Below are 27,228 nucleotides of genomic sequence, written 5' to 3' on the forward strand. Positions count from 1 at the left end.
GTTTCCTGTTGGTGAGGGAAAAAGGAAAGATTTGGGGAGTGATTCAACTTGGGCCCATTCTGATGCCCAGAGTTGGGCTTCAGCAGTTGATCCGACTCTGGGACACGGACCGTCACAGATTTTCTTTCTTTCTTTTTCCTTTTCTTTTCTTTTGGTTTTTCGAGACAGGGTTTTTCTGTATAGCTTTGGAGCCTGTCCTGGAATTTGCTCTGTAGACCAGGCTGGCCTTGAACTCATAGAAATCCACCTGCCTCTGCCTCTGCCTCGAGAGTGCTGGGACTAAGGGTGTGCACCAGCACCGTGTGGCGCCATCAGATTCCCTAAGGCTATATGGCCTGCAGCCTTGCCTATGTCTTTCCAGAGATTCTTGGCGGGTAGGAATTTCCTAAGAACCTGCCTCCTGAGCAAGCTTTGTAGTGTCTGTGCCCCTGTCATGGAGGAGTCAAGCCTCAGATGGAATGCTTGCTTCTGCTGGGTGGTGGTGGCGTTCACCTTTCATCTCAGCACTTGGGAGGCAGAGGCAGGTGGATCTCTGAGTTTGAGGTTAGCCTGGTCTACAGAGCAAATTTCAGTATAGCCAGGGCTATAACATAAACAACAGGAACCCTATCTCAAGAACCTCCCCCCCCCGAAAAAAAAAACCCAGAAAGAAAGAAAAGGAGAAAAGGAGTACTTGCTCAGTTCCCAGGCAGAGCCAGGATCTGTGCAAGGCTTGCTCAGACTCCTGTTGAGCATCTTGGATCCATTATGTTGCAGTTATAGGATGCAGGATCATTTTCCTGGGGAGGAGGAATATAGCCTTAGCTTTTCTCTTACAGCGGAGTTCGTCCTGCAGTGGATGGATGTCGGCTTATCCTCAGAATTCCTTTTAGTACTCGTGAATCTGGTCAAATTCAACAGCTGTTACCTTGACGAATACATTGCATCAATGGTTCAGTAAGTAAAAAAACTAAGGACTGAGGTGCAGCTGAGTGTAAGAGCTATTGCTAGCATGCCAGAGACCCCGGATCCCACCCCTAGCTCCAGAAGAAAGAAAAGAGCTTTAATGTTATTTGGTGACAGTTAAGCTTAGCTCTTCAGGGTGAACAGAGTGGGTGATACTGCCAGATATGAGGTTGGCAGTAGACATAACTGTATCTCTCTCTCTCTCTCTCTCTCTCTCTCTCTCTCTCTCTCTATCATCTATCTATCTATCTATCTCTATCTATCTATCATCTATCTATCTCTCTCTCTATCATCTATCTGTCTGTCTGTCTGTCTGTCTATCTATCTATCAGATTTATTTATTTATTATATATACAGTGTTCTGTCTGCATGTATGCCTGCAGGCCAGAAGAGAGCACCAGATCTTATTACATATGGTTGTGAGACACCGTGTGGTTGCTGGGAATTAAACTCAGGATCCTTGGAAGAGCAGGCAGTGTTCTTAACCACTGAGTCATCTCTCCAGGCCAAAATTAGTTTCAAGTTTTGTCTTTTTGTTTTTGGTTTTTCAAGACAAGGTTTCTTTGTGTTGCTTGGGAATCTGTCCTGGAACTCACTCTGTAGACCAGGCTGGCCTTGAACTCGCAGGGATCCGCCTGCCTCTGCCTCCTGAGTGCTGGGGTTAAAGACGTGTGCCACCACCGTCCTATCTCTGTCTTACTCTTTTACTGTGTTTGCACATGTGCCATGGCACTTGTGGAGGTCAGAGGACACCTGTGTGAAGTCTGTTTTCTCCTCCCTATCTCTTTATGTGTTCAGAGGATAAGACTCAAGTTTCTAAGCTTGTGCACTAAGTACCCACTAGGCCATCCTGCCAGTTCCCTTTTTGTCAGTTTTTCTTTTGTGGCTTTTAGACAGGGTCTCACTATATAGTCCTGGCCTCCGACTCAGACCGACCCGCCCGCCTCTGCCTGCCGAGGGCTGGGATTAAAGTGTGTGCCACTGTGCCCAGCTCCTTTTTGTCATTATTTTTTATATAATTTTAATTAATTTATTCATGTACACGGGTATTTTGCTTGCATGTATGTCTGTGCACTGTGTAAATGCAGTGCCTGTGGAGGCCAGAAGAAGACATCAGACACCCTGGCCCTCGAGTTGAAGATGTTTAAAAGCCACTGTTAAGAGTATTGGCAATCAAACCTGGGGCCTTCATAAGAACAGACTGTGCTCTTAACCACTGAGCTGTCTCTCCACCCCCAATTTTTTTTTAAATGAAATTTTTTTTAGATTTATTTATTTATTAACTATACAGTGGTTTGCCTGCCTGTGGGCCAGAAGAGGGAACCAGATCTCATTACAGATGGTTGTGAGTCACCATGTGGTTGCTGGGAATTGAACTCAGGACCTTTGGAAGAGCAAGCAGTGCTCTTAACCTCTGAGCCATCTCTCCAGCCCCCTGCACCCCCAATTTTTAAAAACTATTTTATATGTGTTCATGATATTAGAGGCTTTCACTTATTTACGCCAGACATTCAACTCTAGGCATGTGGTTGGCACAGAGGCACACTATGGACAAGCCATTCAAATAGCTGATGCTATGCATTGAACAAAAAATCAGAGTCTTCTGGGACATACTGTCTGAACCGACATGCTGTGTTCTGTTTTCCCTGTAGCATGATTTGTCTGCTGTGCATCCAGACAGTGTCTTCTGTGGACATTGAGGTCTGTAACTCTCAGCTTTATTTTTGGGAGGCTGGCATGTGAGGTCAAGCCCTATTTGCCATTCTCTGGTTGTATGTGGATTCTGGAGGCTGCTCAGCTCCTCTGAGCTGTAGGAGTATACAGTTGGGTTGTTTGCATTGTGGAGCAAGAGCCTGGGATGGGAAGTAGCACTTATAGTACAGTGTGGTGGTGTACAAGTGTCTCCCAAGTGCACACTCAACGCTTGCTCACTTGACTATGGTTCCTACAGAGGCCGCTTGGGCAGTAGGAAGGTAAGAGTTGGAAGCACAAGCAAGATGCTCTCCCTTCTGCAGGTGTCCTTGCAAGTACTGGATGCTGTGGTCTGCTACAACTGCCTGCCAGCTGAGAGCCTGCCCCTGTTCATTGTCACCCTCTGCCGCACCATCAATGTCAAGGAGCTGTGCGAGCCTTGCTGGAAGGTGCGTGTCTTCTGGGAGCTCCTTCCCCAGGAAATGTCTGCTGCCAGCACCTGACAGGACAGGGCTGTGTTGTCTTCAGTGAATGCTGCTAGATTTTCGAGATCACCAGTTAGTGACCCATTGAGGGTGTCCCGCTGGCCATTTCAGGTGGTTTAGCTGAAGCCCAAGTTTGGGGGATGTTTTGAGGGCTCTGAAGTTTTTTTTGCATTTGGAAGGAGGACACAGTGAGCTAGTTTAATGGTGGGACTGCAGAGGAGTGTTCATTGCAAGGTAGGCAGAGGCCAGGCTCCCCTTGAGCCTGGGGCATGTAAGAGTTAACCCTTATGGTGTATGTGTGTGTTCTGTCTCCCAGCTGATGCGGAACCTTCTAGGCACCCACCTGGGCCACAGTGCCATCTACAACATGTGCCGCATCATGGAAGACAAGTGAGTGTGAACGTGCCTGGTGAGGCGCCTGGTGAGGGTGGTGGGCAGGATAGGAGGAGGAGGCTTTGGACACTTGGCTGGCATCGATGAGGTTGGGGTTTCCCTGTTGCTTTGGGAGGGGGCTGTTCTTTATGACCACTATCTCCTGCTTCTACTAGTCCAATCAGGATGTTCACATGTAGTGTCTGAGCTTCCCTTCCAACCCTCATGGCCATAGTGTGGCCTCCTTCCTACCCTGCTACAAATCTAGACTTATGGCCTTGACTTGATGCTGCCCTCACCTTCACTCCTAGTAGCCAAGCCATTACAAGTCTTGATGTCTTTGTCCTGAGGGGTGGCCCAGATTTGCCCGCTGTCTGATGGACACCAACAGCAGAGCTCCCCCTTGTGCTGCTCTCCGACCCTTCATCACTACCTCCTGAAGCTTACTGTTGTACAGCAGCCAAATGAGGCTTCTCTTACATAGATCTGACCATATTGCCCTTTGTCTGAAATCATAGTCTTTCCTATGAAACAGACCCAGAGGATGTCTTAACCCTGTCTTATTTCCATAAACCTCTTGCCTTTTCTTTCGGCATTCTCCCCCCCTGCTGAGGGTCTTTATACACGCTTTACTCCCTGTAGGATGCTCTCTTCCTCCCTGATGACTCCTGGGTGTTCTGTGAGGTCCTGATACGGGGGTTGCTGCCTGACTTCTTGAAGTAGTTTTCACTACGTCCATGGTTTCTCAGCTGTGGTTTTAGGTGTAGCCTTGTGGGATTCTTTGCTTGTTTGTTTATTTTTAAGATTTACTTATTTATGATGTTAACAGCATTTTCCTGAGTAGCATTCTGTCTGCCTGTGTGTCTGTCCGCCAGGAGAGGGCTCCAGATCTCATTACAAATGGTTGTGAGCCACCATGTGGATGCTGGGAATTGAACTCAGGACCTCTGGAAGACCAGCCAATGCTCTTAACCTCTGAACCATCTCTCTAGCCCTGCCTTGTGGGATTCTTGAGTCTCTGGCTTCACCAGGGTGCTAGCACCATGAGGCTCAGGACTGTGTTAGTCACATCAGAGTTCCGTTGTCTAATGTCAACCATAGCCCATGGTGATCTACAGTCACTGAAGAGGTCGTGGAGGGATCACAGTGGCTACTGGCCTCCACCTTCCTCCGTGTTCCACCAGCTGTGCTTCTGGACTAGAAGTAAAAGGTGTCTCCTGGGGACACTGTCAGCCCAGCTACCCCACACCGACCTGGGACTCTGCTCACATCTGTTTTCCTGGGAACACTTTTAGATCATACAGGGAAGATGCCCCATTGCTGAGAGGAGCCGTGTTCTTCGTGGGGATGGCACTCTGGGGAGCTCACCGACTCTATTCTCTCAAGAACTCCCCCACATCTGTGTTGCCATCTTTTTATGAGGTAAAGGGTTTTCCATACCACAGTGGGTTGGGAGAAGTGGGAGAGCTTACGTCAGGCTTGCCTACCTGTCTGGCTTGCTGTTCCAGCTGTGTCTGAGTTGCGTGTTTTTAACTGTGGGTAAGATTAGGGCTATGGGAGGGTTATTCTTAGGACAGTGTTTTATCTTATGAGTTTCATCTCCTGCCTGTCAGTGCCGAACTACTCGGTGTTGCCTCTGGGTCAGCGTTCCTCCTCTCAGAGCTGCTTCCAGTTTGTCAAGTAGTAATCTTGCCATCTCTTTAGATGGCGTTCACAGCATGGCTTTTGTTCTGTGGTACCGTGTGGTGTCCAGAGAACTCTGCATGCTTGTATTTAGACTCATGGCTCCCTGGTGAGCTGGGATCCTCATCTTACAGCAGAACTGTTCAGACAAACTTCCTTTCATCTGGCCTGCAGGGGTCTTGGGGGGGCTGTGCAGGGTGTAGTCTTTGCACTTGGATTATTGGCACCAGAATTTAGCACCCACCACTTTGTGCCGTGGCAGCACTCCAGGTCTAGATTTTGAAGTGACTGACTCCTCCAAGGGTGGCCTTTTGGAGGTAGGGGCTTTGGGCCTTGGGTCTTACATAACAGATTCCTTTCCAGGCTGCATGTATGCATTGCGGGCATGTGTGGTAAGTGCTGCCCATCCATGCATTTTTATACTCAATGCTAAGACAGGATGGGAGGGGGCATCCTCCAAGTGAGCAAAAAGCAGCTGATCTCTGTGCTCTGTGCACTGTGTTTCAGGCTATGACCTGTCCTAATGAGGTGGTGTCATATGAGATTGTTCTGTCCATAACAAGACTCATCAAGAAGTATAGAAAGGAGCTCCAGGCTGTCACATGGGATATTCTGCTGGACATTATTGAACGACTGCTTCAGCAACTCCAGGTAAGGCAGGCTTGCCAGAAAGGGCTAAGACCCCAGATAGGTCTGTCCCTGATGGGGCATACGTGCATCCCTTCCGTGCATTTGGGCCTTTCTTGGGGTCTGAAAGCTTAGCGTGACTGTTTGCTGGTGGTTTGGGTGGTGCCACTCTGTCTTCCTTTGAAGAGCAGGTCTTGTTTTTCCAAGTGTGCTCCATTCTTTTGGCTCTAGACAGGAATATGTAGTAGGTGAGCAAGGGCTGAACTAGTTGTCCAAGGCAGACCAAGTGACAGCACAAGTCACCTCCGTGGCTTGAGCAGGTCCTAAGGCAATTTCCAGAGCATCTACACTGCCATTTGTGACTCTGGAGGACATTAGTGAGTGTTGACCGCAGTGCTAAAGAAAACATCAGGGTCACACGCTCCTGTGAATGCAGGGCTGTGGGTGATGAGGTTAGCGTTCAGCATGAGCTCAGCCTGGGACAGCTGAGGAAAACTGGGATGTGGCAAGGTCCAAGTTGAGTTGTAGTTGGTCAAATGGGCTGACCAGGAGGTACTTTGGGTTTAGTAGAGGAGGTCGGAGGCCATACTTCTGAAGCTGAAAGGTATCGGGACCCAGGAGAAGCAGGCAAGGGTTTGGAGCTGTAGTATCTTCACCTCCTGTTTGCTCTCATTTCCAGACCAGCTCTTATAGGCTCACCCTCCATTCCTGTGGTAGGAAATGGGTCAGAGCGAGGGTTCCCATATCTCTCTCAGATAGGCTAATTAAAGTGTGGGTGTGAGTGAGAGAAGAGGGGATGGTGTGTGTGGGGGTGTGTGTGTGTAGCTCCTCTTAGGCTGTGTTCAGAGGGTAAAGGAAATTAGTTTATGTGGTACATCTTGGTACTGTAGAACCTGGACAGCCCAGAGCTCAGGACCATCGTCCATGACCTGCTGACCACCGTGGAGGAGCTGTGTGACCAGAATGAGTTCCATGGCTCTCAGGAAAGATATTATGAACTGGTGGAGAGCTATGCAGACCAGAGACCTGTAAGGACCCTGTGCTCGTGGGGCTGTGGGGATGGTTCTGATGGTTCTGATTTTCAAGTAAAGATGGACAGGTTCCTGTGTTCCTGGATCTGTGCTCAGGCATCAGCTAGCAGGCTTGTGTGGGTTTGCTAAAGCGTTCATGCTAGCCTAACCATCAATTTCCTCCCACCTGTGCGGAGGGAGGTTCTGGGTTGGTTCTGCAGAGACCAGTTCTCCCAGGAGCAGCCGTCATTGCCAGGATTACTCTGCTTACCACAATGCTATTCCATGGGTTTGACATGAGTTCCTCACTTCCAGATCTTTGCTTTTGCTAATTCCCCACTGGGTTGAGGTAGCTGATCTCTGAGCAAACTGGGTTGTCGTAGGCCATCAGCCCAGCAGCAGGTCGGTAGTATCTGCTGGAGGAAATGGCTCACTGACCCTAGAATTGTTCTCCTTTATAGGAGTCTTCTCTCTTGAACTTGATATCCTACAGAGCCCAATCCATCCACCCAGCCAAGGACGGCTGGATCCAGAACTTGCAGTTGTTAATGGACAGGTTCTTCAGGTAGCAAAGCCTCTGTGACCCCGTCTTCACCAGGGACCTGTCCAAGACCTCGGGGAGATTCTCCAAAATCACAGTTCTTGATTAGTGGGGAGGTTGGCTTTTCAGAAGGATAGTGTCCTCTTATGCACAGGGTGGTTCCTAAAGATGGCCTCTGGCTGGGTGGTGTTGCACGCCTTTAATCCCAGCACTCAAGAGGCAGAGGCAGGTGGATCTCTGAGTTTGAGGCCAACCTGGTCTACAGAGCGAGTTCCAGGACAGGCTCCATAGCTACTGAGAAGCCCTGTCTCAGGAAAAAAAAAATGGCCTCTGAAGGCCACCCTTTTACTCGGTCTTGGTTGGTTGTTGACAGATTCCATGAGGGTAGTCCAAAGCTGGGCTTTTCTGCCCAGTGTGCACGTGCCGAGGGTGGAGTGTTCTTAGCCAGCTGAAGCACACTTGCCTCTCCTAGGAACGAGTGCCGCAGTGCCGTGCGCATCAAGGTGCTGGACGTGCTGTCCTTCGTGCTGCTCATCAACAGGCAGTTCTATGAGGTATGGGTTTGGGCTTTGTCCCTCCGAATGCACTCAGTGATTTATTTATCTGTGGTTCCTGGTCAGGTTCTACTGGGCTTAGAGGCTGCTGAGAAGCAAGGCAGGTGCTTGCACTTGTGGAGTTCCAGCCTAGGCCCCACTCAGACCAAGAGTTTCTGAGAAATCTGGTCTGACTTCCAAAATCTTCTGTCTGTGTTATTCTGGGGAAGGAACGTGTTAGGCAGTGAGCTGCCACTGACCCGTACCTGCACCCTTCCAAGCAGTCTAGTGTGTGGTGTTTGTTTCTGTAATCGCTTCTCCTTCTCCCCTCCTAGCTTTTCTGTGCCCCATATTGCCCTTCGCTTACCTCTACCACAGTCCCAGCCATTCTCCCTCAGGGTTCAGAGAGCCTCTGATCCTCTGTCCTCAGCAGCGCTGGTCCTCGTGTGCCCTTTCCTGTTGCCTTCACTGGCCCCGTGAAAGCTCTCCTCACGGTGTCCTTGTTTCAGTAGGATCTTTGATGTCAGGGTTTCCCTTTGCCCAGCACATACACACACTCATAAATGGCCCCCACTGAGGAGGGTCTTTGTATATGTGTAGGTCGGAGATGGGATCCAGGATCTTACAAACGCTAAGGGAAGTGTCCTTCAGTGTCCAGCTTTTCTGCCGTCGTTAGTGACTCCTTAACTGCTTTGGGTCTGTGCCCTGAGGGATCACAGTGTGTCCACTGTGGGACTGAAGCTCACCTTCTCCACCTTGTGCCTGATGCAGGAGGAACTGATTAACTCCGTGGTCATCTCGCAGCTCTCCCACATCCCCGAGGATAAAGACCACCAGGTCCGAAAGTTGGCCACCCAGCTGCTGGTGGACCTGGCAGAAGGCTGCCACACACACCACTTCAACAGTCTACTGGACATCATTGAAAAAGTGAGAGCCATCTAGAGGTCTGGGCTGGTATGGACAAAGCCCTGTGGACAGAGCGTCTCTTGGGCTCTGCCCTATTCTTATCATTGTGACTAGTGGCTGTCTCCATGGGCAGGGACATCCGGCAGATGTGTGGTGTCAAGAGGCTGTGTTGAGCTACCTCGCTGCTTGGCCAGTGTCCTTCCTGCAGGATCTGGGCTGGACAAGTGAAGGATAGCACAGAGCTGAGATGCAGGCTGTGGCCCTCCCCTCCCAGCCTAGTCACTTTGTCCTCTCGGTTTTGAAATGTAGCTTGTGAGCAGCCACTTGTGTAAAAGTGTATCTTCCCTCCTGAGAAGCACAAGACAAAGTATTAGATGTGTGGGTAACTGCCTGGGAACCCTGAATTGGAACTCATGTACTGGTCTCTTGGAAGGTGATGGCACGCTCACTCTCTCTTCCCCTGGATCTGGAGGAAAGGGATGTGGCAGTGTATTCAGCCTCGCTGGAGGATGTGAAGACTGCAGTCCTGGGGCTCTTGGTCATCCTTCAGGTGGGTGCTCCGGAAGGGTGAGAAGACTAGTTTCTGTCTACTCCTGCTGGAAACGTCTCTAAAGAGGTGCTTCTCCTGGAAGACCCAGCTCTGACCAGTTTACAGGGTTGCATGGTAAAGCAGGCAGCAATAGGAAGGCGTGACCAAGGTGTGAGGCCTGCAGTGTGCAGTGGGTGAGCCCCTTGCTGTTTACACTGTTTCGGCTGTGCTGCCCAGAGCTGTCTCGGTATTCCTCCAGTACTGGCTCCCTCTGTACTGTTGTGTCGAGGAAGCCCGTGCTTGTCCTGTAGCTGTTCTCATTTGAGACAGCTTTATTCAGATCACTTCACGTAGCACAGTTCCTCCCCTTTACAGTGAAGAGCTCATTGGTTGTAAATACGTTCCCAAGGCTGTGTAGCTATCCCCACAGTCAGCCTGGGCTGCCTAGTGAGACGCCGCATCAACATGGTACACGCGTGAGGACCCAGTGCAGGTGTGGTTTGTTTTTTTGTTGTTTAGTGTGTTCGTGTGTGTGTAGACACTTGGAGGTTAGGGAACAACTTCAGGTGTTGTCCTCATTGTCCACCTTATTTGAGACAAGTCTCCTGTTTGCCACTGACTACTCAGACTACCTCCTGCCTCGCCTGCAGTCTCCCATAGGAGCGCTGGGTACAGGCGTGCGCTACCACATCCTGTGTGTGGGTTCTGGGGACCCAAATGCTGGTCCTCACGCGTGTATGACAGGTACTTTCCCCTCCATCTCCATAGTCTCCCCCCCCCTTTTTAAAATAGGATCCATATAGGCTAGACTGGTCTTGAACTCTTGATCCTCTTCCTCCTGTCTCCAAGTGCCAGAACCGTAGGTCAGCGCTGTCATGGTCAGCCTGCTGCACTGTGTGGACTCGGGCTGCTCCGCACTGGCTACAGCATGAGTTCTAACTTCTCCATCAGAGCATATGGTTCTCCACAGCCAAGTCACTTCTGGGGTTTGCCTTTTTTTTTTTTCTTCTCTTGTTGAAAGAAACTCTCATTATCTTGCCAAGGCTGATTTTGAATTCATGATCTCCCTGCCTCCCCTTCTCTAGTTGCTGGGAATAGGTGCACTGTGTGATGCCTACCTCCTAGCACACAAATTTGTTTCTTTCTTTTTCCTTTTTTTCTTTCTTCTTCTTCTTCTTCTTTTTTTTTTTTTTTTGAGACAAAAGCTTTCTCTGTAGCTTTGGAGCCTGTCCTGGAACTCGCTCTGTAGCCCAGGCTGACCTCAAACTCACAGAGATCCGCCTGCCTCTGCCTCCTGAGTGCTGGCATTAAAGGTGTGCGCCACCATCGCCCAGCTGTTTTTTATTTTTTGAGAGACAGGATCTTTATGTATGTAACCCTGGCTGTCCTGGATCTTGCTATGCAGACCAAGCTATCTTCAAACTCAGAGATCTGCATGCCTCTGCCTCCCAAGTATTATGATTAAAGGCGTGTGCCACCATGCCTGGCTCTCTCCAGCTTTTGAAACAGGGTCTTACTGTGTAGTTCAGGCTCACCTATCATGGAGCTCCTCTGGCCGCTATCTGGAAAGGTTTGTAGGCGTGGACCACTGCATCTAACTGGCATGCAAAGAGCTCTGTGCTCTTTGCCTTCCTGCTCTGTTGGAAAGGAGTGGCTCCTGTGGGTCACGTGGTCTGGATAGGGTGGGAGAGAAACAGCTTCAGGTGTTGTGTGCCCTACCTTGGAAGTCTAACCATGAGGCAGAGTTCCTGGCTGTAGGCTGAGTTGTGTTCTGTTGGAGGCAAAGTCTTGGCCTGTTTTCATTTCCTTACAATGTAAATGGCATGGCTCCACCTGGTTCAATGTGTAGACTCTCACAGAGGGTTAGATTCTCTGCAGCTGTCTGGGGCCCCAGATGTCTTTACCCAAATTATCCTTGATGTGGTTTGTGTTGAATTTGTCACTCAGCCGGGCATGGTGGCACACTCCTTTAATCCTAGCACTCGGGAGGCAGAGGCAGGCAGATCACTGTGAGTTTGAGGCCAGCCTGGTCTACAGACAGAGTTCCAGGACAGCCAGGACTACACAGAGAAACCCTGTCTTGGAAAAAAAAAGTATCACCTCAAGTCATCTGGGGCAGGACTTTGGATGGTGTGTTCTGAGACTAGGGAAAATGGCTATATCAGTTGTCTTTAAAAGAAGAGAGTTGAGTGCACACCTTTAGTACCAACACTCTGGAGGAAGAGGCAGGCAGACCTCTGAGTTCAAGGCCAGCAAATATGGAGAATTCCAGGCAAGTCAGAAAAACAAAACAACCAAAACCCAAACCAAAGCCAAACAACCAAACATCAGCAACCAAAAATAGTGACGAGTTTACCAGTATCCAGTATGCACTGCGCACTTCCAAGGCTCAGAGACCGTGAGGCCCCTTGGGTCCCCAGGGCTGCTGTCACCCGCCAGGGAGGGCCAGAACCTTGTTGGGACAGAATGGGGTTGGGGGACCATGTTCCCAGTGCAAGTGCCAGGACCTTGTTGTGATGGGCTGGGGGGCCTGCGGTGTATTTTCCCCACCAGGCTGGCCTTGTTGACTTCACTTCATCTTGGAGGACTAAACGACTTTATGGCACATGAGGAATGGGTCAGGCCACGACTGTGTAGTACTCACTGGTTTGGTTTTGTTTAGGGTTTTTTTGTTTTGGTTTGGTTTTGGTTTTGGTTTTTTTGTTTTTGGTTTTTTTTTGTTTTTTTTCTTTGTGAAACAATCCTGGCTGTCCTGGAACTCACTATGTAGACCAGGCTGGCCTTGAACTCACAGAGATCCGCCTGCCCAGGTACAGTACTCATTGGTTGTGCTTCCTGATTTGCTACCCGACTCCCTGCTGATGAGGTGGGCACACAGAGAGATGGCGCTGTGACTGAAGCATACCGAGGAAAGCGGGGCAGGGGCTGAGCTGATGCTGTTCCGCTCACCTGGGTCAAGGGCGCCACCTCCCTGACTGCTGTTGTAGGATTGGTGCACTCTTTCTTGCAGACCAAGCTATACACCTTGCCTGCCAGCCACGCCACTCGGGTGTATGAGACCCTCATTAGCCACATCCAGCTCCACTACAAGCATGGCTACTTCCTGCCCATTGCCAGCAGCATCCGGCTGCAGGTGAGACTGCCGGGTCGGGGGTAGGGGGCCCAGCGTGCTGCCTTAGGCCAGGTGGCTGCGTTATAGCAGCCTAGAGAGGCAGTAGGTGGTCTAGGGAGGGTTCTGCACAAGGCCCTTTTCTCCTCAGCATCCGCTGGGTCTGTTTTGCCGAGAACCTACTGCCTTTTCTGTACTCCTTGTAGCTTTGTGACTCACCCCTCTGGAGTCACATGGTTGTCCAGGATAGGGCACGTTGGCTTCTAGGGTTGGCGTATAGTTCCAGTGCTAGGGAATCTCTCGGGACGCTATAGCGTGGACTCCTTGGATGGAGCTAGTAGGGAGAGGGTGAGGGGACGGCCGGTGACTGTGTGCCATGCTAACACCTCCTCTGAGTAGAGGTCAATAAGAAGGGAGCTCTGGGGACTCCCAGGCTCAGTGCGTAGCCTGTTCTGTAAGGATCCTGGCCTAGTCTGTCACTGTAGGGAAGTGATGGAACTGTGAGAACAGTTTGCCATTTGGTGTTGGTGGCTGTTTGGTGCTACCTGGGAACCAGATAGCTACTGGGGAGAAGTCTCCCTCTGTAGGACACCAGCGTAGAAGTTCAGGCTTCAGTTGTCTTCAGAGTGCTAATGGTTAGGATTTCTCTGCCTGCCCCGGAGTCAGGCCCCTGGCTTGACTGGATGACCATTCTGCTCCCTGGCAGGCTTTTGACTTCCTGCTGCTGCTGCGGGCTGATTCGTTGCATCGACTGGGACTGCCCAATAAGGATGGGGTCGTGAGATTCAGCCCTTACTGTGTCTGTGACTGCATGTATGTGTGGCGGTGCCTCTCTCGTGCTCTAGGGGTGGACTGTACACTAGCTGAAGCTGGGCCTTCTCTGCCCCAATTAGTCTATGTAAGGGGAACTGTCCAGAGGGATGATATTCACAAGCTGTGTCGGGGGGACCATGTCTGTTCTGGCTTGCACAGCGTGGTACTGTCTCAGTTGCTTGTCCACCTCCTTCCACAGGGACCTGGAGAGGGCCTCCGAGAAGAAGGCTAGTGGGCCTCTTTCACCTCCAACTGGGCCACCTAGCCCCGTGCCTACAGGCCCTGCTGTACGACTTGGCCACCTACCCTACTCCCTGCTCTTCCGCGTCTTGCTGCAGTGTTTGAAGCAGGTAAGATGGGCCCATTCTTCGGGCTCTGTTAGGGCAGACTGAGCTATCCCTGCTCTGGAGGTATCAAATTCTTGAAATAAACCCAATTTTTCACCCTTGTATGAATGAAGTTTTGCAACAACTCAGATATGTAGCCAGATAATAGTAACCCTAGATCACCATGCACTTCGTGGGGCAGCCACAAGTGGGCAGTGTAGCATGAGAGTGGGTACAGTCATGTCTTAGGGACATCCACCAGGTAAGCTGAGAGAAGGTTCTAGAGACCGGAGTCAGCAAAGGCTGGAAGCAGGTGGTATGGTTTTGTACAGTAAGAGATGCTAAAGATGCCAGGCAAGAGACCATGGCAGAGAGAGTGGGGACGCTGGGAGGAGCAGAAGACCCAGCGTCCCTAGAGATGCTGGAGCTGGCAGGTTGTTGCCTAGGAGTATCTAGGCCTCCTGTCACAGGGTGTCAGGGGTTCACGACTGCTATGATTTGGCTCTGGGAGTAGGGCTGTCCCTCATAGGCATGTGCAGGCAGGAGTCAGAGAGCTACGTTCGTGTCCTCCCTGTGGCTGTGGCCTCGGGCTGACAGGTTGGCTCTCCGCCAGCAGTCTTGGCCTATGGATGTGTGTGCTCCCTTCTACCCTCTGATGTAGCTCAGCTTTCTCTTGCCACAATGTCAGTGCTATGGAGGCGCAGCTGGCGCAGAAGGTCAGGGTGGGTATCTGTTGGGACCCACTGGCCAGGTGAGGGAGGCAGTGCTGTCTCCTTGGTCTCCACTCAGCCTGGCCTCTGGAGGGTGGCAATACTTCCGTGTCCCAGTCTCTCTTTGAGAAGTAGCTACCTGTACAATTTAGGGACACAGGTCAAGGGTCAGGGAGCAGAAATCCAGAAGCCTTGTGGCTGTGCACTAGCACACACTTCTGTCCAAGGTCTAGTGAGCCCTGCTACCTTAGCCATCTCCTCTCCTAGGAGACCGACTGGAAGGTGCTGAAGCTGGTACTCAGCAAGCTGCCAGAGTCACTGCGCTACAAAGTCCTCATTTTCACCTCCCCCTGCAATGTTGACCAACTGTCTTCTGCCCTCTGCTCCATGGTAATGCCACCACAGCCCCTGTGCCAACTCCTCTTGTGACATTTGCGGACCTTTGCAGTAAGCTGTGACCTTGGGCTATAATCTAAGCTTTCTCCTCCAAAATAGAGGCTGGTCCTCAGCGATCTACCACCACCACTAGCTGGGGTGCTGTCTTTCATATGAGCTTTGGCTCCAGACTGTGCTCCTGGTGCCAGCAGGCTACAATGCCAAAACTGCCCTGGGGTTCCCATCCCATCCCGTTCCAGACATGTGCATCGCAGGTCCCTGACCAAGGCCTTCTTACTAGTAGAGTATATATGTCCCGAGTCTCTGTGACTAGAACACTCCTGCTACATTGTCACAAGCTGAGAGTTTCTCAAGAAGGCCTCTGCCAGGAAGTAGGGGACCTTTTGGGATTCCCTAGCACCCCCTGCTCCTGAGAAATATTGCTGTGGAGCAGGGGTTTCAGGGCTCTGTCTTATGTGGTAGCTTTCAGACCCAAAGACCCTTGAGCGACTCAGAGGTACCCCAGAAGGCTTCTCAAGAACCGATCTGCACTTGGCTGTGGTCCCTGTGCTGACGGCATTAATATCGTACCACAACTATCTGGACAAGACCAAACAGGTGAGAGATGGGAAAAGGGCAGCAGGACAAAGGGGCATTCTGTAAGCTGGTTGCTGGGCCGGGGTGAGGGCAGCTGAATCCCAGGCACAGAACTTGTAAGTTTTCTGTAACTGAGGGCTTTGATATGGCCCTTGGCTGTGCCCATTGTCCTCATGTTCCCAGCAAGACCTCCCCTCCGAGGAGTTCTCCTTGGCAGGTGCCCGACAGCTGCAGGAGGTGTGGTCGACTGTCAGGACTCCCCGTGTCACTTTTTTTGTCAGAGTCACAGCAGTGCCCATTTCCTGCCACCCTCGGTGTGTCCCCCAGGTTCCGTTCTGGTCAGGAGCCTGCTCACAGACCCGGAACCGGGGAGGTACTGGAGCTCAGCGCAGGCCTGTCTTTCCCCGAGCCCAGGTCCCTGACTGCAGCACAGTTGGGAACTGACGCTGTGACTTCATCACAGGCCCAACTTGAATGAAATATCCCCGTGCATTGTGCCAGAGGACAACTGCCTAAGCTGGGTCAAAGATCATGGAGGTTCTCTGAACCCAAAATATCTCTGAGGGCTGGCTTCAGGAAAGCAGGAATATTCTGGGGCGTTAAAACCCCAGTCTGTGGCCTGAGCTGTCATTTTGCTGTTGTCTTCATAGAAGATACCAACCAGGAGGTACTTGCTACATTAGTTGGTGCTTCTCCTCAAGGCTAGTCCTTTGGGAGACTCAGAATGATGGGGGTATGACCCCCGGATATGTGGTTTCATTCTGTTGGCCATAGGGTGGCACCGTTTGTGACAATGACTGATTTAGGCATTGAAGGGCACTTCTAAGACTTGCCTCCACTCTCCTCCAAGAACCATCTCAGAGCAGGCAAAAAAAGGAAACAAAGCTTGGGGAAGGACCTGGTATATCAGAGCAGCAGGGCCCTCCTGGGCAGGGGTTAGGATACCATGCCAGTTGGTAGCAGGTAGACCCATTATATCTCATGTCTTACTTCCCTCAGCGTGAGATGGTTTACTGCTTGGAGCAAGGCCTCATCTACCGCTGTGCCAGCCAGTGCGTGGTGGCATTGGCCATCTGCAGCGTAGAGATGCCTGACATCATCATCAAGGCTCTGCCTGTCCTGGTAGTGAAACTGACGCACATTTCCGCCACAGCCAGTATGGCCATCCCCCTCCTGGAGTTCCTGTCCAGTGAGTTTGTATGGTTTGCTTGTGGACACACCTGTACATTGAGTCCATGGCCAGCTGTGTGGGAGTCGTGTAGCGCGGGCCATGGTCATATAGCTTAGGCCGTGGTCATATAGCGCAGGCCATGGGTCCTGTAGCGCAGGCCATGGGCTAGATTTGGTTAGGAACCATAGGGTGCTGTCCCTGGCCAGGATGGAGAGCTGAGGCCCGGGCTGGAAGGTTATATTTTGGTGGCTATGGACAGTTGCCCTGACTTTAGAGACGAAGCCCAGGGTGCTGGTGCCAGTCAGCTGCAGCTGTGGCCCTTGTTGACTGCCCGGGCCCCTGATGGCTGTTCTTGTACCACAGCTCTGGCCAGGCTGCCCCACCTCTACAGAAACTTCGCTGCAGAGCAATACGCAAGTGTGTTTGCAATCTCCCTGCCATACACCAATCCCTCCAAGTAAGTCTGGTTGCCCTGGGTCTCCCTTCTCAGCCATAGCCCAGAAAGTCAGTCTGGGCTCCAAGCTCAAGAGTCTCCTGATGCCCTCCCACCTCTGTTCTGAACTCTGAGCCCCGTGACGTTTTCTCACTGATCCAAGGGGGAGGCTAGAGCTGTGCCTTCTCCCCCAAGGTTCAACCAGTACATCGTGTGTCTGGCCCACCATGTCATAGCCATGTGGTTCATTAGGTGCCGACTGCCTTTCCGGAAGGATTTTGTCCCCTATATTACTAAGGTTAGCTCAGGGGTCGGTCATGGATGGCGTGGGACATTAACAATGGACAGAACCATGGTGGGGACTGGTTGGAGCTCTGTGGCACCCAGGAGCTGGCTCTGCTGAGCCACCTCATTGCACTCAACCTGAGGTTGGCATGGCTCGGAGAGAACTGATTTGCTTATGTCACAGCTTATGTCTCCACCCCACTCCAGGGTCTGCGTTCCAATGTCCTCCTGTCTTTCGATGACACCCCTGAGAAGGACAGTTTCAGAGCACGGAGCACCAGTCTCAATGAGAGGCCCAAAAGGTTCGGGGTCTGCTGGGGCCTTGCCTGGTATCAAGTTGGGGGGGACCCTAGGCTGTGACCTCTAGGCCAGTGATCACAGGACTAGGAATGGGGGGGGGTCACCATGCATGGTGACCTGGGCCTGAAATGCCCTTGCACAGGACCTGCAAAGGTTGCTAGAACCTCCCATTTCTAGGCTGGCTTGAAGTTTGCAGCCCTGTGGGTCCTGTGTGCCAGCCTCCTGGCTTCTCTGGCCCAGGCTTACATAGTGTCATGTTGGAGATCAAGATGTATAGGGCTGGTTCTCACTACACTGGAGGAGGAGGAGAAGGATGTCTGATGGGAGTTGTGACTGGGCCTGGCCAGGGGGAACCCAGAGACACCCACTGCTTGGCCCCATGGTCTCTGGTTAGCTCAGCTTTCAGCCAGAGCCACCCCTCTTCGTCTGGAGCTTGCTCACCAGGGACACGCTCTTCACCGTCACAGCAGCTTGTGCCGTATCTGAAAGCAGAGCTGTGCTAGTCCTCATTGTTCTGTTTGCACCTCATCGCCCTGCTGCCCTGCCTGCCCTGCTCCCTGCGGGCTGCCTCAGCTCTCCCGGGTGGGATACGGCACTTTCCAGTGCAGCCTGCACTCGAGCCCCACAGCCAGGGCTGAAGAACCGCAGTTTGGCTGGAGCCGCCTCCTCTCAGGGGCTCATGGGCCTTGCATTGAGAACTAGCCTCTTTCCACAGTGAGTTCCAGGCCTGGCCTCGATGGCCTCTCTGTGGGGTAGGCAGGGATATCTGGTCAGCATAGCCTGGAATCTGCCGTGCGGGGCGATCCACACACATTTAATTTGCACTAATGTCTTTTGTTTTGGTGTCACGCGTGAAACCTTACATTTTCTCAGTCACATTTACAAGCTGTATTTTTATGCATTTTTGTTTTCTGTTTCTTCCCCTGCTCACTGTCCTTTGGCATGGTTCTTTTGTTCATCTCACCCTCGGGACCTCTCCATCTTGACCCTGTGGCCTGGGACCTTTCCTCCTCACCCCTCCAATGGCTTGTTCTCCCATTCCCGGGAGCTGGGCTCTCTGGGGCTTGGGGCTTCCTTCCTCGCCCGGTAGTTTGAGGATAGCCAGAGCCCCCAAACAAGGCCTGAATAACTCTGCACCTGTGAAAGAACTCAGAGAGAGCTGTGCAGCCGAGGCCTTCCGGTGCCGCAGCGTCAGTGTGTCTGAACATGTGGTCCGCAGGTAGTGGGGCTGTGTCGGGCGGGGGGCACAGACCCTGGAGCTTGGCCCCGTGAGCACCCGGGTGGTGGTGCATGGGGCTGCATGCATGACCTCCTCGCCTGCTGGCGGCTCTCCCTGACCAGAGCTGGAGGACAACCTGGTCCCAGCCTAACAGAGCCTGGTGGTGGAGGGGAGGGAAGGTTGCATTCTGTCCAAGCCCTGCACTAGCACGGTTGGCTGTACAGCCTCCTCGGAGGTCGTCGCCAGAGCCCTGACTCAAGAGCTAGGATGCTGTTCTGAGAGGACTGGGAGGCTAGTGCCCGCCCGGTAGACCAGTCCCTCAAAGACAGGGCAAGAGCTTCGTAAGTCTGAGTTGCACTCATGCAGGTTGGCGGACGCACACTCGTCTGAGTGTGGCATCACATTCTGTAGGGCAGATTTCCTTCTCGGGCTTCATTCTAAGGAGAGCTAGAGGCTTTTGTATAGGACTCTGGTGTTGAGGCCAGACTGGGAGGGGAGGCTGTGAGCATCTTCCTGTGAATTTTGTCTGTACTAGTGATGGGCATCTTTCTCTCACCTGCAAGCCCTTTGTGGCTGTGACTTCTATCACCCTGAGATCCAGCTCCTTGCTAGTGCCTGCCTTGGGCTTCCACCTCTGTGTGGCCTCTGGTAGCTGGGGGCAGTGAGGTGCTGAGTAGAATACCCCTCTCAACTCCTCTTTTCTGGCAGATTCCTTATCAGTAAAATGTGAGTAAAGAGCTACGGCACCGAGGTTAGAATCGGCTCCCAAGGCTCCTCCGGTCCCTGGGCGGGAGTGGGCCTGGAGCAGCCGTGACGGTTCACCCAGCCCAAGTAATGCCCAGAGCCCAGCCACTCCCCGTCCATGACAGGTGGCCCTGTGGGCAGAATGCAATCTTGCTCTGTCCTCCTGTGTTCTCTGAGTCTGCATGACTAAGCTGTGTGCTGCAGCCATGGCTAACTCCCGTGTGCTTTTGGGGCAAGGGTATTTTGGTCTCGTCAGTCTCTCAGCTCTGCTCCAGCCAGAAGAGCTTCGCTGTGAGGCACCTATCTCCCTTCTTCTCTGGGATGACATGGTCCACATGGCTTGTGAGGTTGTAGCTCTACTGGCCGCTGCACCCGGGGCCTGGTGGGCTTTCTGAGCAAGGCCATCTTGGCCAAGCATGCATTGAGCTTTGACTCCTGGTGGTAGGTGACTCAGCATGGTTCTTCTCTCAGCCCTGACCCCTGACCCCTGACCCCTGACCCTGGTATGGTTTCCTTCTCCAGCAGAATCCAGACATCCCTCACCAGCGCTAGCCTGGGGTCTGCGGATGAGAACTCCATGGCCCAGGCTGATGACAGCTTGAGGAATCTCCACTTGGAGCTCACAGAAACGTGTCTGGACATGATGGCCCGATACGTGTTCTCCAACTTCACTGCGGTCCCCAAGAGGTGTGCGCTGTTCTGCAGGACTGGGGTGCTGAAGGTGGGAGGGGCAGCTGCTCTGGGTGCCTGAGGCCCTGCTAAGCCGTGGACACTTGTTCTTCCAGGTCCCCCGTGGGAGAGTTCCTCCTGGCAGGGGGTCGGACCAAGACCTGGCTGGTTGGAAATAAGCTCGTTACTGTGACAACCAGTGTGGGAACCGGCACCCGGTCGTTGCTGGGCCTGGATTCAGGGGATCTGCAGGGTGGCCCAGAGTCAAGGTGATTGTCCCTTCTTTCTGCGTACACTGTGGTCCTGGAACCCCTGGGGATCATGGTTGACTCTGTATGGGTGCTTACGTCCTTAGCTCTGATCCTGGTGTACATGTGAGGCAGACAAAGGAAGCACCAGCCAAACTGGAGTCGCAGGCTGGGCAGCAGGTATCGCGTGGGGCCCGGGACCGGGTCCGCTCCATGTCAGGTCAGTTTTTACCCCAGCCAGCTCCTGGCAGATGCCCTTTACCCCTCAGCTGCCTCTTAGCTTGGCCCAGTGTGCAGAAGGCCCCTGCAGCTGAAGGGCCTGAGTCCAGCTCCCCCAGAGCTGTCTCTGCTGGGATTGAACGAGTTGGGCTCCAGTGGGCGAGACTTGAGTCTCCTGCTGCTCTCAGCCCAGGAGGCCACCACCCTTAAAGGACCAGAACTGGGGCTGGGGCTGTCCTACTCCAGCTTTCCTTGGGCATGGGCCAGGTACTTCCAGGCTGGCTGGACTCTGTGCCTTAGGGTCTGCTCTGTGTTGGGTACTTTGTAGTGGGCAAGTGGTGGTTACCAGTTCTTCTTTTTTTAATATTTATTTATTTATTATGTATACAATATTCTGTCTGTGTATCTGCCTGCAGGCCAGCAGAGGGCACCAGACCCCATTACAGATGGTTGTGAGCCACCATGTGGTTGCTGGGAATTGAACTCAGGACCTTTGGAAGAACAGGCAATGCTCTTAACCTCTGACCCATCTCTCCAGCTCCTGGTTACCAGTTCTTAACTCCTTGTCTTTAGGAGGACATGGCCTTCGAGTTGGTGCCCTGGACACTCCAGCTCCCCACACCCCAGGTGGCCCTGCTCCCCTGGGACCACAGACTGCACCAGCGGCAAAGCCTGAGAAGGCCTCTGCAGGAACCCAGCTTCCAAAAGCAGAGAAGACGAATTTGGCAGCTTATGTGCCTTTGCTGACCCAGGGCTGGGCTGAAATCTTGGTCCGTAGGCCCACAGGTACTGAGAAGGGAGGCAGACTGTGACCCTCCCTGGGCTGTAGACCCAGAACAGGCACAGGGTATTGAGACGCTCGCTCTGGTGTTGGTCCCCAGAGGTGGGAAGTGGGAGGTGGCCGGGGCACATGCAAAGCACCAAACAGCGCAGCTCACCTTATAGAGGTATAGTCTCCCATGTAAAGCAGAGAGGAGACTAGATGTGGGCAGGGCTGATTCCTTCTGAGGCCTCTCCTGAGCCTGCAAGTGGCTGCCTTTTCTCCTTGTCCTCATGGCCTGACGTCAGTCATTAGCCTGGGGCCCAGCCGTGTGATCTCACTTGGCCCCGCTTTCCACATAGCCACTTTCTGAGGACCTGGGTTAGAGCTTAGCTTGCAACAGGGGCATGACAGTCACATGAAGGCTTAACAAAGATCCCCAAGTCCAGGAACAGTCTGTAGGGTGTGGTACAAGGAAAAGGACATAGCTCTGGGCTTCCAGGCCCTCTCAGGAGCCTCTGCCCTGATGTGTGTCTGAGCCTAGCCTGCCTGGCCTTCGTGTGTTCGTCCAGAGCAGCGGAGGGTGTGAATAGGTATCGGTTGTTGGAGATGGTGCTAGGAGTTGGTGTGGCTCTGAGAAGTATGGCCTAAGGCTTGAGGTACTGCCCGCCCTCAGGGAACACCAGCTGGCTGATGAGCTTGGAGAACCCGCTCAGCCCGTTCTCCTCAGACATCAACAACATGCCCCTGCAAGAGCTCTCCAATGCTCTTATGGCTGCTGAGCGCTTCAAGGAGCACCGGGACACAGCCCTGTACAAGTCCCTGTCAGTGCCAGCGGCTGGCACAGCCAAGCCACCTCCTCTTCCACGATCTAACACAGGTGAGCACGGGAGCATGGGCAGTGCTGGACCCCAGATGCCTTGTCCAGTGGCAGCGTGGTTCCCTCTACTGAGGCCTCCCACACATAATTTTCAGGGTCTTTTGGGGGAGATATTAGGGTTCAAGTCCCTAAAGTTTGGGAGCAGGCTCATGCTTGTTGAAGAAGCCCACTTCCTTGGAAACGGGTACCTGCTGCCACCACCAGGATGCTACTGGAGTTGGCAGTGTCTGGGTGGAGCTCTCTGGAGCCTTTGCCAGCACTTCCATGATGGGCATGGCTCTGGGTGAGGAGGCACTGCGGGCAGCTGAGCATCCCCCGGGCCTGGGGTGGGATGCTTGAGCCTGCCTGCGGTATTACCTGCCAACCCTGCCCGGCTAGGCCCTTGGATATGTGGTCATAGATGGTACTTGGAGGCTGAGGACGTCTATGTGTCTGCAGCTGACCAGCACTGACCTCCCAAAGGCTGTGCATGCTATTTGGAGAGCTGGGAGCCCTGTGTGCCGGCCCTGGCCGCCGCTGGCCCTCCCCTCTCTCCTCTCCAGGCCCGGGGCTGTGCCCATCCTCTCTGCTCGGCCTTGTGCAGTCTCTGCCGCTGACGAGGCTACTCGTGTGGTTACCTTGCAGTGGCTTCTTTCTCCTCCCTGTACCAGTCCAGCTGCCAAGGACAGCTGCACAGGAGCGTTTCCTGGGCAGGTATTGGCGCATCCCTGTGAGGAAGCCATGTGGTCTGCAGAGTGCCGCTCTGCCTCATAGATGCTGTTTTCATCCCCCTCACCTACTCACCCCTCCATAGCTGGCTGAGCCTCTCATCACCCAACATGTGTAGGACACCTGTGCTTAGCCCATGGGAACCCTTTGACATGTGTCCTGAGCTGAGCTCTGCTTCTGAGGTGTATGTGGCCTCTGGCTGACAGATTGGGTAGGTCCCCTTGATCCCTATGGGCAGCAGTTCTTGGGGTTGAGCCTGGCCCTGAGGCTCTACTGAGCTCTACTGACCTTTTCCTAGCTGATGATCTGATTGTCTGTGCATCTCCCTTTCATCAGCTAGCTAAGGACCTTGGTGACAAGGCCCTACCTCTTTGCTACTGGATCTTAAAGGTTGCCCTGCAGATTCCCTCGTGTGTAGAGGAGCCAGCTCTGGAGGGCAGTGTGTACATGGCTGCTGGAGTGTGGGCAGGAGCTAGGGGAGGGTGTCACAGGCTGCACTCACCCTTGACTGCTTCTTACCCACACCCTGCCCCACCGTTGGCCTGGGAAGTGCTGCTTGGGGACTTCATCCCTTCCTTCCCTCAAGCATAAGCCGCAAAGCCTCTGTCCACAAAGTAGGTTGCAAGTCTGCGTATAGGGACATCCTGTTAGCTTCTCCCTCAGATCCAAAGTCCTGGAGAAACTAGGCCGTTTTCCTTAGTCTCAGAGCTGGCTTTAGACATTGTACCCTCCTAAGCTGGAGCCCTTGAATGGTCCTGCTCTCCTACCTGCCTTGCTAGTGATGCAGGAGTGGGCAGAGCTGCTACCTGCATGGCCTGCAGGAGGCACTAGAGCCAGGGCTCCCCAGGCCTTCAGAGTCCATCTCCAGCCTGCTTCAGTGGCAGCCACAGGAAGAGGGTGGAAAGCTCTGCAGGGTGCTGCCCTTCCGGCAGGAAGAAGCTGGTGTTCAGAGGCCTCATGAGCGTCTGGCCCTGCCCAGCACACAGCAAGCTGCCCTGTCTGTGTCCTCCCAGACTCTGCCGTGGTTCTCGAGGAAGGGAGTCCAGGAGAGGCTCATGTACCAGTGGAGCCCCCCGAGTTGGAGGACTTTGAGGCATTAGGTACAGACAGGCACTGCCAGCGTCCTGACACCTACAGCAGGGTGAGTGCCTTGGGAAGGCATGGGGCAGGAGGCACAGCTTCCATCCAAGACTCATGCTCTGTACGAACTTGCTGTGACCTTGATAGTTCCTCTCCTTGACTAAAACATGGCTACTTCTTCCTCCATGTCCCTGCTCAGGCCATCTGGGTCTCACCCTCCCTCCCTCAGTCTGTGGGGCTCTTGGAAAACACAGCCCACCAAGGGCATAGCCAGGAGGTTGGGAGAGGAGCCTGGTCCTCGAGTGCTTGAGTTCCTAACAGCACGTCTCCCGAACTGTCTTCGCAGTCGTCCTCAGCATCTAGCCAGGAAGAAAAGTCCCAGCTGGAGGAGATGGCTACCGGAGGCATCCCCATCGAGCGGGCCATCTCCTCTGCGGGGGCGCGGCCTGCCGTGGACCTCTCCTTCCAGCCCTCACAGCCCCTGAGCAAGTCTAGCTCTTCTCCCGAGTTGCAGACCTTGCAAGACATCCTCGGAGACCTAGGGGACAAGGCTGACATTGGACGGCTGAGTCCTGAGTCTAAGGTCCGGTCCCAGTCAGGGATCCTGGATGGGGAAGTGGCTACCTGGTCAGTCCCAGGTGAAGAAGGCCGTGTCACAGTCCCACCTGAAGGTCCCCTGCCTTCCAGTTCTCCCCGCTCTCCTAGTGGTCTCCGGCCCCGAGGCTATACCATCTCTGATTCAGCCCCTTCACGAAGGGGCAAGAGGGTGGAGAGGGATACCTTCAAGAGCAGAGCTGCGGCCTCCAGTGCTGAGAAAGTGCCAGGCATTAACCCTAGGTAGGCACAAATCCCAAATTGCCACCAACTCCAAGGAGTTTTTTCTCTTGGCTGCAGCTGCCATACATTCCTGGGCAGAATAGGCATACATGGAAAATCTTATGTCTTCCACAAGGCTGGTAGGAGCCAGGAGGGTGGGTTCTTGGCCACAGCATTTAGGTCCTGACATTCCTCAGGTTCTGCCCTGCCCTGACCAGTGCCTTCTCTACAGCTTTGTGTTCCTGCAGCTCTACCACTCACCCTTTTTTGGTGATGAGTCCAATAAGCCCATCCTGCTGCCCAATGAGGTAGGCCTGCCTTCCGTCTCCACTGTAGGGTGGGTAACAAGAGGGTCTAGCCCCTGTGGCAGCAGGCTGTGTTCTGTGTGGGTGGAGTCAATCATCTTGGGAACAGGTGCTTTGTTATCTGGGTTGGTGGCTGGTGGCAGGGTAGGCTCTGCCCTGAACTCACATAGGCTGTGTGTGACTACAGTCCTTCGAGCGGTCAGTGCAGCTCCTTGACCAGATCCCGTCCTATGACACCCACAAAATTGCTGTCCTGTATGTGGGAGAAGGCCAGGTAAGGCCCTGGGCCCGCATAGAATCATCAGGTCTCAGTAGTGGGTCTAGTGTCTCCTGCCTCCAAGTTCGTTGATGCTCTGGAGCCCTGGGAGCGTGTTGAGCCCTGAGCCAGGGGTATGCAGAGCTGTGAGGACTGCAGGGTGCATGCTTGCGATAGCAGACTGCTGAGGTCCTGGGTTGAACAATTGAGTGAATGTAGTAGCTAAGTGGCAGGAGGCAGAGGGACATCATGGACAATCTCAGCCCAGTGTATGGACATGAACTGTACTTTTCTCTGCATGAGGTGGGGAACCTGTAAAGGGGTCCCCACAATGTCAGCATTTTCAAAGTATCCCTCTGGCTGCTGTTCAGTGATGATGAGGTTAGATGAAAACCAAGCGAGAGGAACAGGCTTGGGTTTGGTTGCAGGGTTGCTGAGCAGTGCCAGGGTTCTGGGGTGGAGGAGGGAGGCCAGGTGACACAGTGCACATGAACTGGACAGCTACAAGCATGAAGAACTGAGTGGGGGAGGGTTATGACCACCCTGGCTTTCCGTCAGTGACGATGGCAGGCTTGCTTGTTAAGCTGGAGCTACTCTATCTGGATTTCTCCACAGAGCAACAGCGAGCTGGCCATCCTGTCAAATGAGCACGGCTCCTACAGGTACACAGAGTTTCTGACAGGCCTGGGCCGGCTCATCGAGCTCAAGGACTGCCAGCCAGACAAGGTGTACTTGGGTGGACTAGATGTGTGTGGTGAGGATGGCCAGTTCACCTACTGCTGGCATGACGACATTATGCAAGGTGTGTACTGCTCTAGGCTGGGCCGTTTCCAGCTCTGGGAGCTGAGGCATACAGAGGTCTCAGCCTGGGCCTCAGGCCCAGCATAAGATTCTTGTCTTGGTGCTCAGCCCAGTGTCACCCATCCTACAGCTGTTTTCCACATTGCCACCCTGATGCCCACCAAGGATGTGGACAAGCACCGTTGTGACAAGAAACGGCACCTGGGCAACGATTTTGTTTCTATCATCTACAATGATTCTGGTGAGGACTTCAAGCTGGGCACCATCAAGGTAAGCAGGATCTCCATGTGCTGGATACCCAGGCAATGACCGAGTTCTGCCACCTACACCACCAGACTGAGCAGCAGCCCAGGCCATCTTTAAAAATGTTTGCTGGTGTATCTTGAATTGACCTTGAGTGCCCTAAGAGGGTGGCCTCTCTTGGGAGCTTGTTGTCAGGGACACAAGGAGACATGATCTCAAAACCTGTTTCTTCCTCTGTAGGATGAGCTGTGCCCTTCATGAGGAGTAGCTAGGTGAATGTGTACCTGGTGGGGGTGTACAGTGCTCAGTGGAGTGTCAGCTTGGAGTGGCTTCTAAGGGTCCTTGCTGTGCACATTTCAGCACCCTTGGGTCAGCACGAGCGCCACCTGTGGACTTAGGATTTGTGGGCGTCAGAATGTCAGAGAGAGCCTGGTACAGCCCAGCTGGCAAGTCTGAATGAAGCACAGACTGTACCAGAAGCCATAAAGGCTACAGCAAGGCCTCAGCAGAGGTGATCTGGGATGACTGTGGTCCTTGTGGATATCTGGAGACTGTCCATGGCAGCTGCTTTCAGGACGAGTGAGGGGAGATGAGGCAAGACTCTAAGAAAAGCCAGTACAACTCACTGAGAAGGGGCACATGGGCAGTGCCCCCTTGAGAACAGACTCAGAGTTAATATGGCAGCGTGGAAGCCAGGTCTGGAAGTTCTATGTATGGACTGTGTGTGTGTATCGGGGAGTTCTATGTGTATGGACTATGTATGTGTGTGTATGGGGAGTTCTGTGTGTATATTGCAAGGCAGGTTGTCTACTGTAAGCAAATCTGTGTTGAGGCCCAC

General features: G+C 53.1%; 1 protein-coding gene across 7 annotated transcripts in view; it reads left to right on the plus strand.

Moving 5' to 3' along the window:
- Positions 1–27,228, plus strand: part of Tsc2 (TSC complex subunit 2) — a 34,370-nt gene that overhangs the window by 6,182 nt on the left and 960 nt on the right. Inside the window, exons 6-38 of one of the 7 annotated variants that reach the window (XM_038325991.2) lie at positions 819–936; positions 2,598–2,646; positions 2,961–3,086; positions 3,439–3,512; positions 4,790–4,916; positions 5,685–5,828; positions 6,695–6,832; positions 7,276–7,379; positions 7,828–7,909; positions 8,660–8,815; positions 9,228–9,344; positions 12,334–12,456; positions 13,139–13,245; positions 13,445–13,595; positions 14,549–14,671; positions 15,140–15,274; positions 16,253–16,442; positions 16,788–16,881; positions 17,053–17,155; positions 17,350–17,444; positions 18,533–18,661; positions 19,928–20,092; positions 20,191–20,343; positions 20,430–20,542; positions 21,115–21,327; positions 21,978–22,181; positions 22,806–22,874; positions 23,903–24,030; positions 24,316–24,806; positions 25,018–25,093; positions 25,278–25,364; positions 25,962–26,148; positions 26,278–26,417. In XM_038325991.2, coding sequence (XP_038181919.1) covers positions 819–936; positions 2,598–2,646; positions 2,961–3,086; positions 3,439–3,512; positions 4,790–4,916; positions 5,685–5,828; positions 6,695–6,832; positions 7,276–7,379; positions 7,828–7,909; positions 8,660–8,815; positions 9,228–9,344; positions 12,334–12,456; positions 13,139–13,245; positions 13,445–13,595; positions 14,549–14,671; positions 15,140–15,274; positions 16,253–16,442; positions 16,788–16,881; positions 17,053–17,155; positions 17,350–17,444; positions 18,533–18,661; positions 19,928–20,092; positions 20,191–20,343; positions 20,430–20,542; positions 21,115–21,327; positions 21,978–22,181; positions 22,806–22,874; positions 23,903–24,030; positions 24,316–24,806; positions 25,018–25,093; positions 25,278–25,364; positions 25,962–26,148; positions 26,278–26,417 — 4,511 coding nt within the window. The remainder of the gene's footprint in view (positions 1–818; positions 937–2,597; positions 2,647–2,960; positions 3,087–3,438; positions 3,513–4,789; positions 4,917–5,684; positions 5,829–6,694; positions 6,833–7,275; positions 7,380–7,827; positions 7,910–8,659; positions 8,816–9,227; positions 9,345–12,333; positions 12,457–13,138; positions 13,246–13,444; positions 13,596–14,548; positions 14,672–15,139; positions 15,275–16,252; positions 16,443–16,787; positions 16,882–17,052; positions 17,156–17,349; positions 17,445–18,532; positions 18,662–19,927; positions 20,093–20,190; positions 20,344–20,429; positions 20,543–21,114; positions 21,328–21,977; positions 22,182–22,805; positions 22,875–23,902; positions 24,031–24,315; positions 24,807–25,017; positions 25,094–25,277; positions 25,365–25,961; positions 26,149–26,277; positions 26,418–27,228) is intronic. The other 6 variants (XM_038325992.2, XM_038325993.2, XM_038325994.2 and 3 more) reach the window with 6 other exon arrangements.

The sequence above is a fragment of the Arvicola amphibius genome, chromosome 4 (assembly GCF_903992535.2).
Source record: "Arvicola amphibius chromosome 4, mArvAmp1.2, whole genome shotgun sequence".
NCBI classification, from domain to species: domain Eukaryota; kingdom Metazoa; phylum Chordata; class Mammalia; order Rodentia; family Cricetidae; genus Arvicola; species Arvicola amphibius.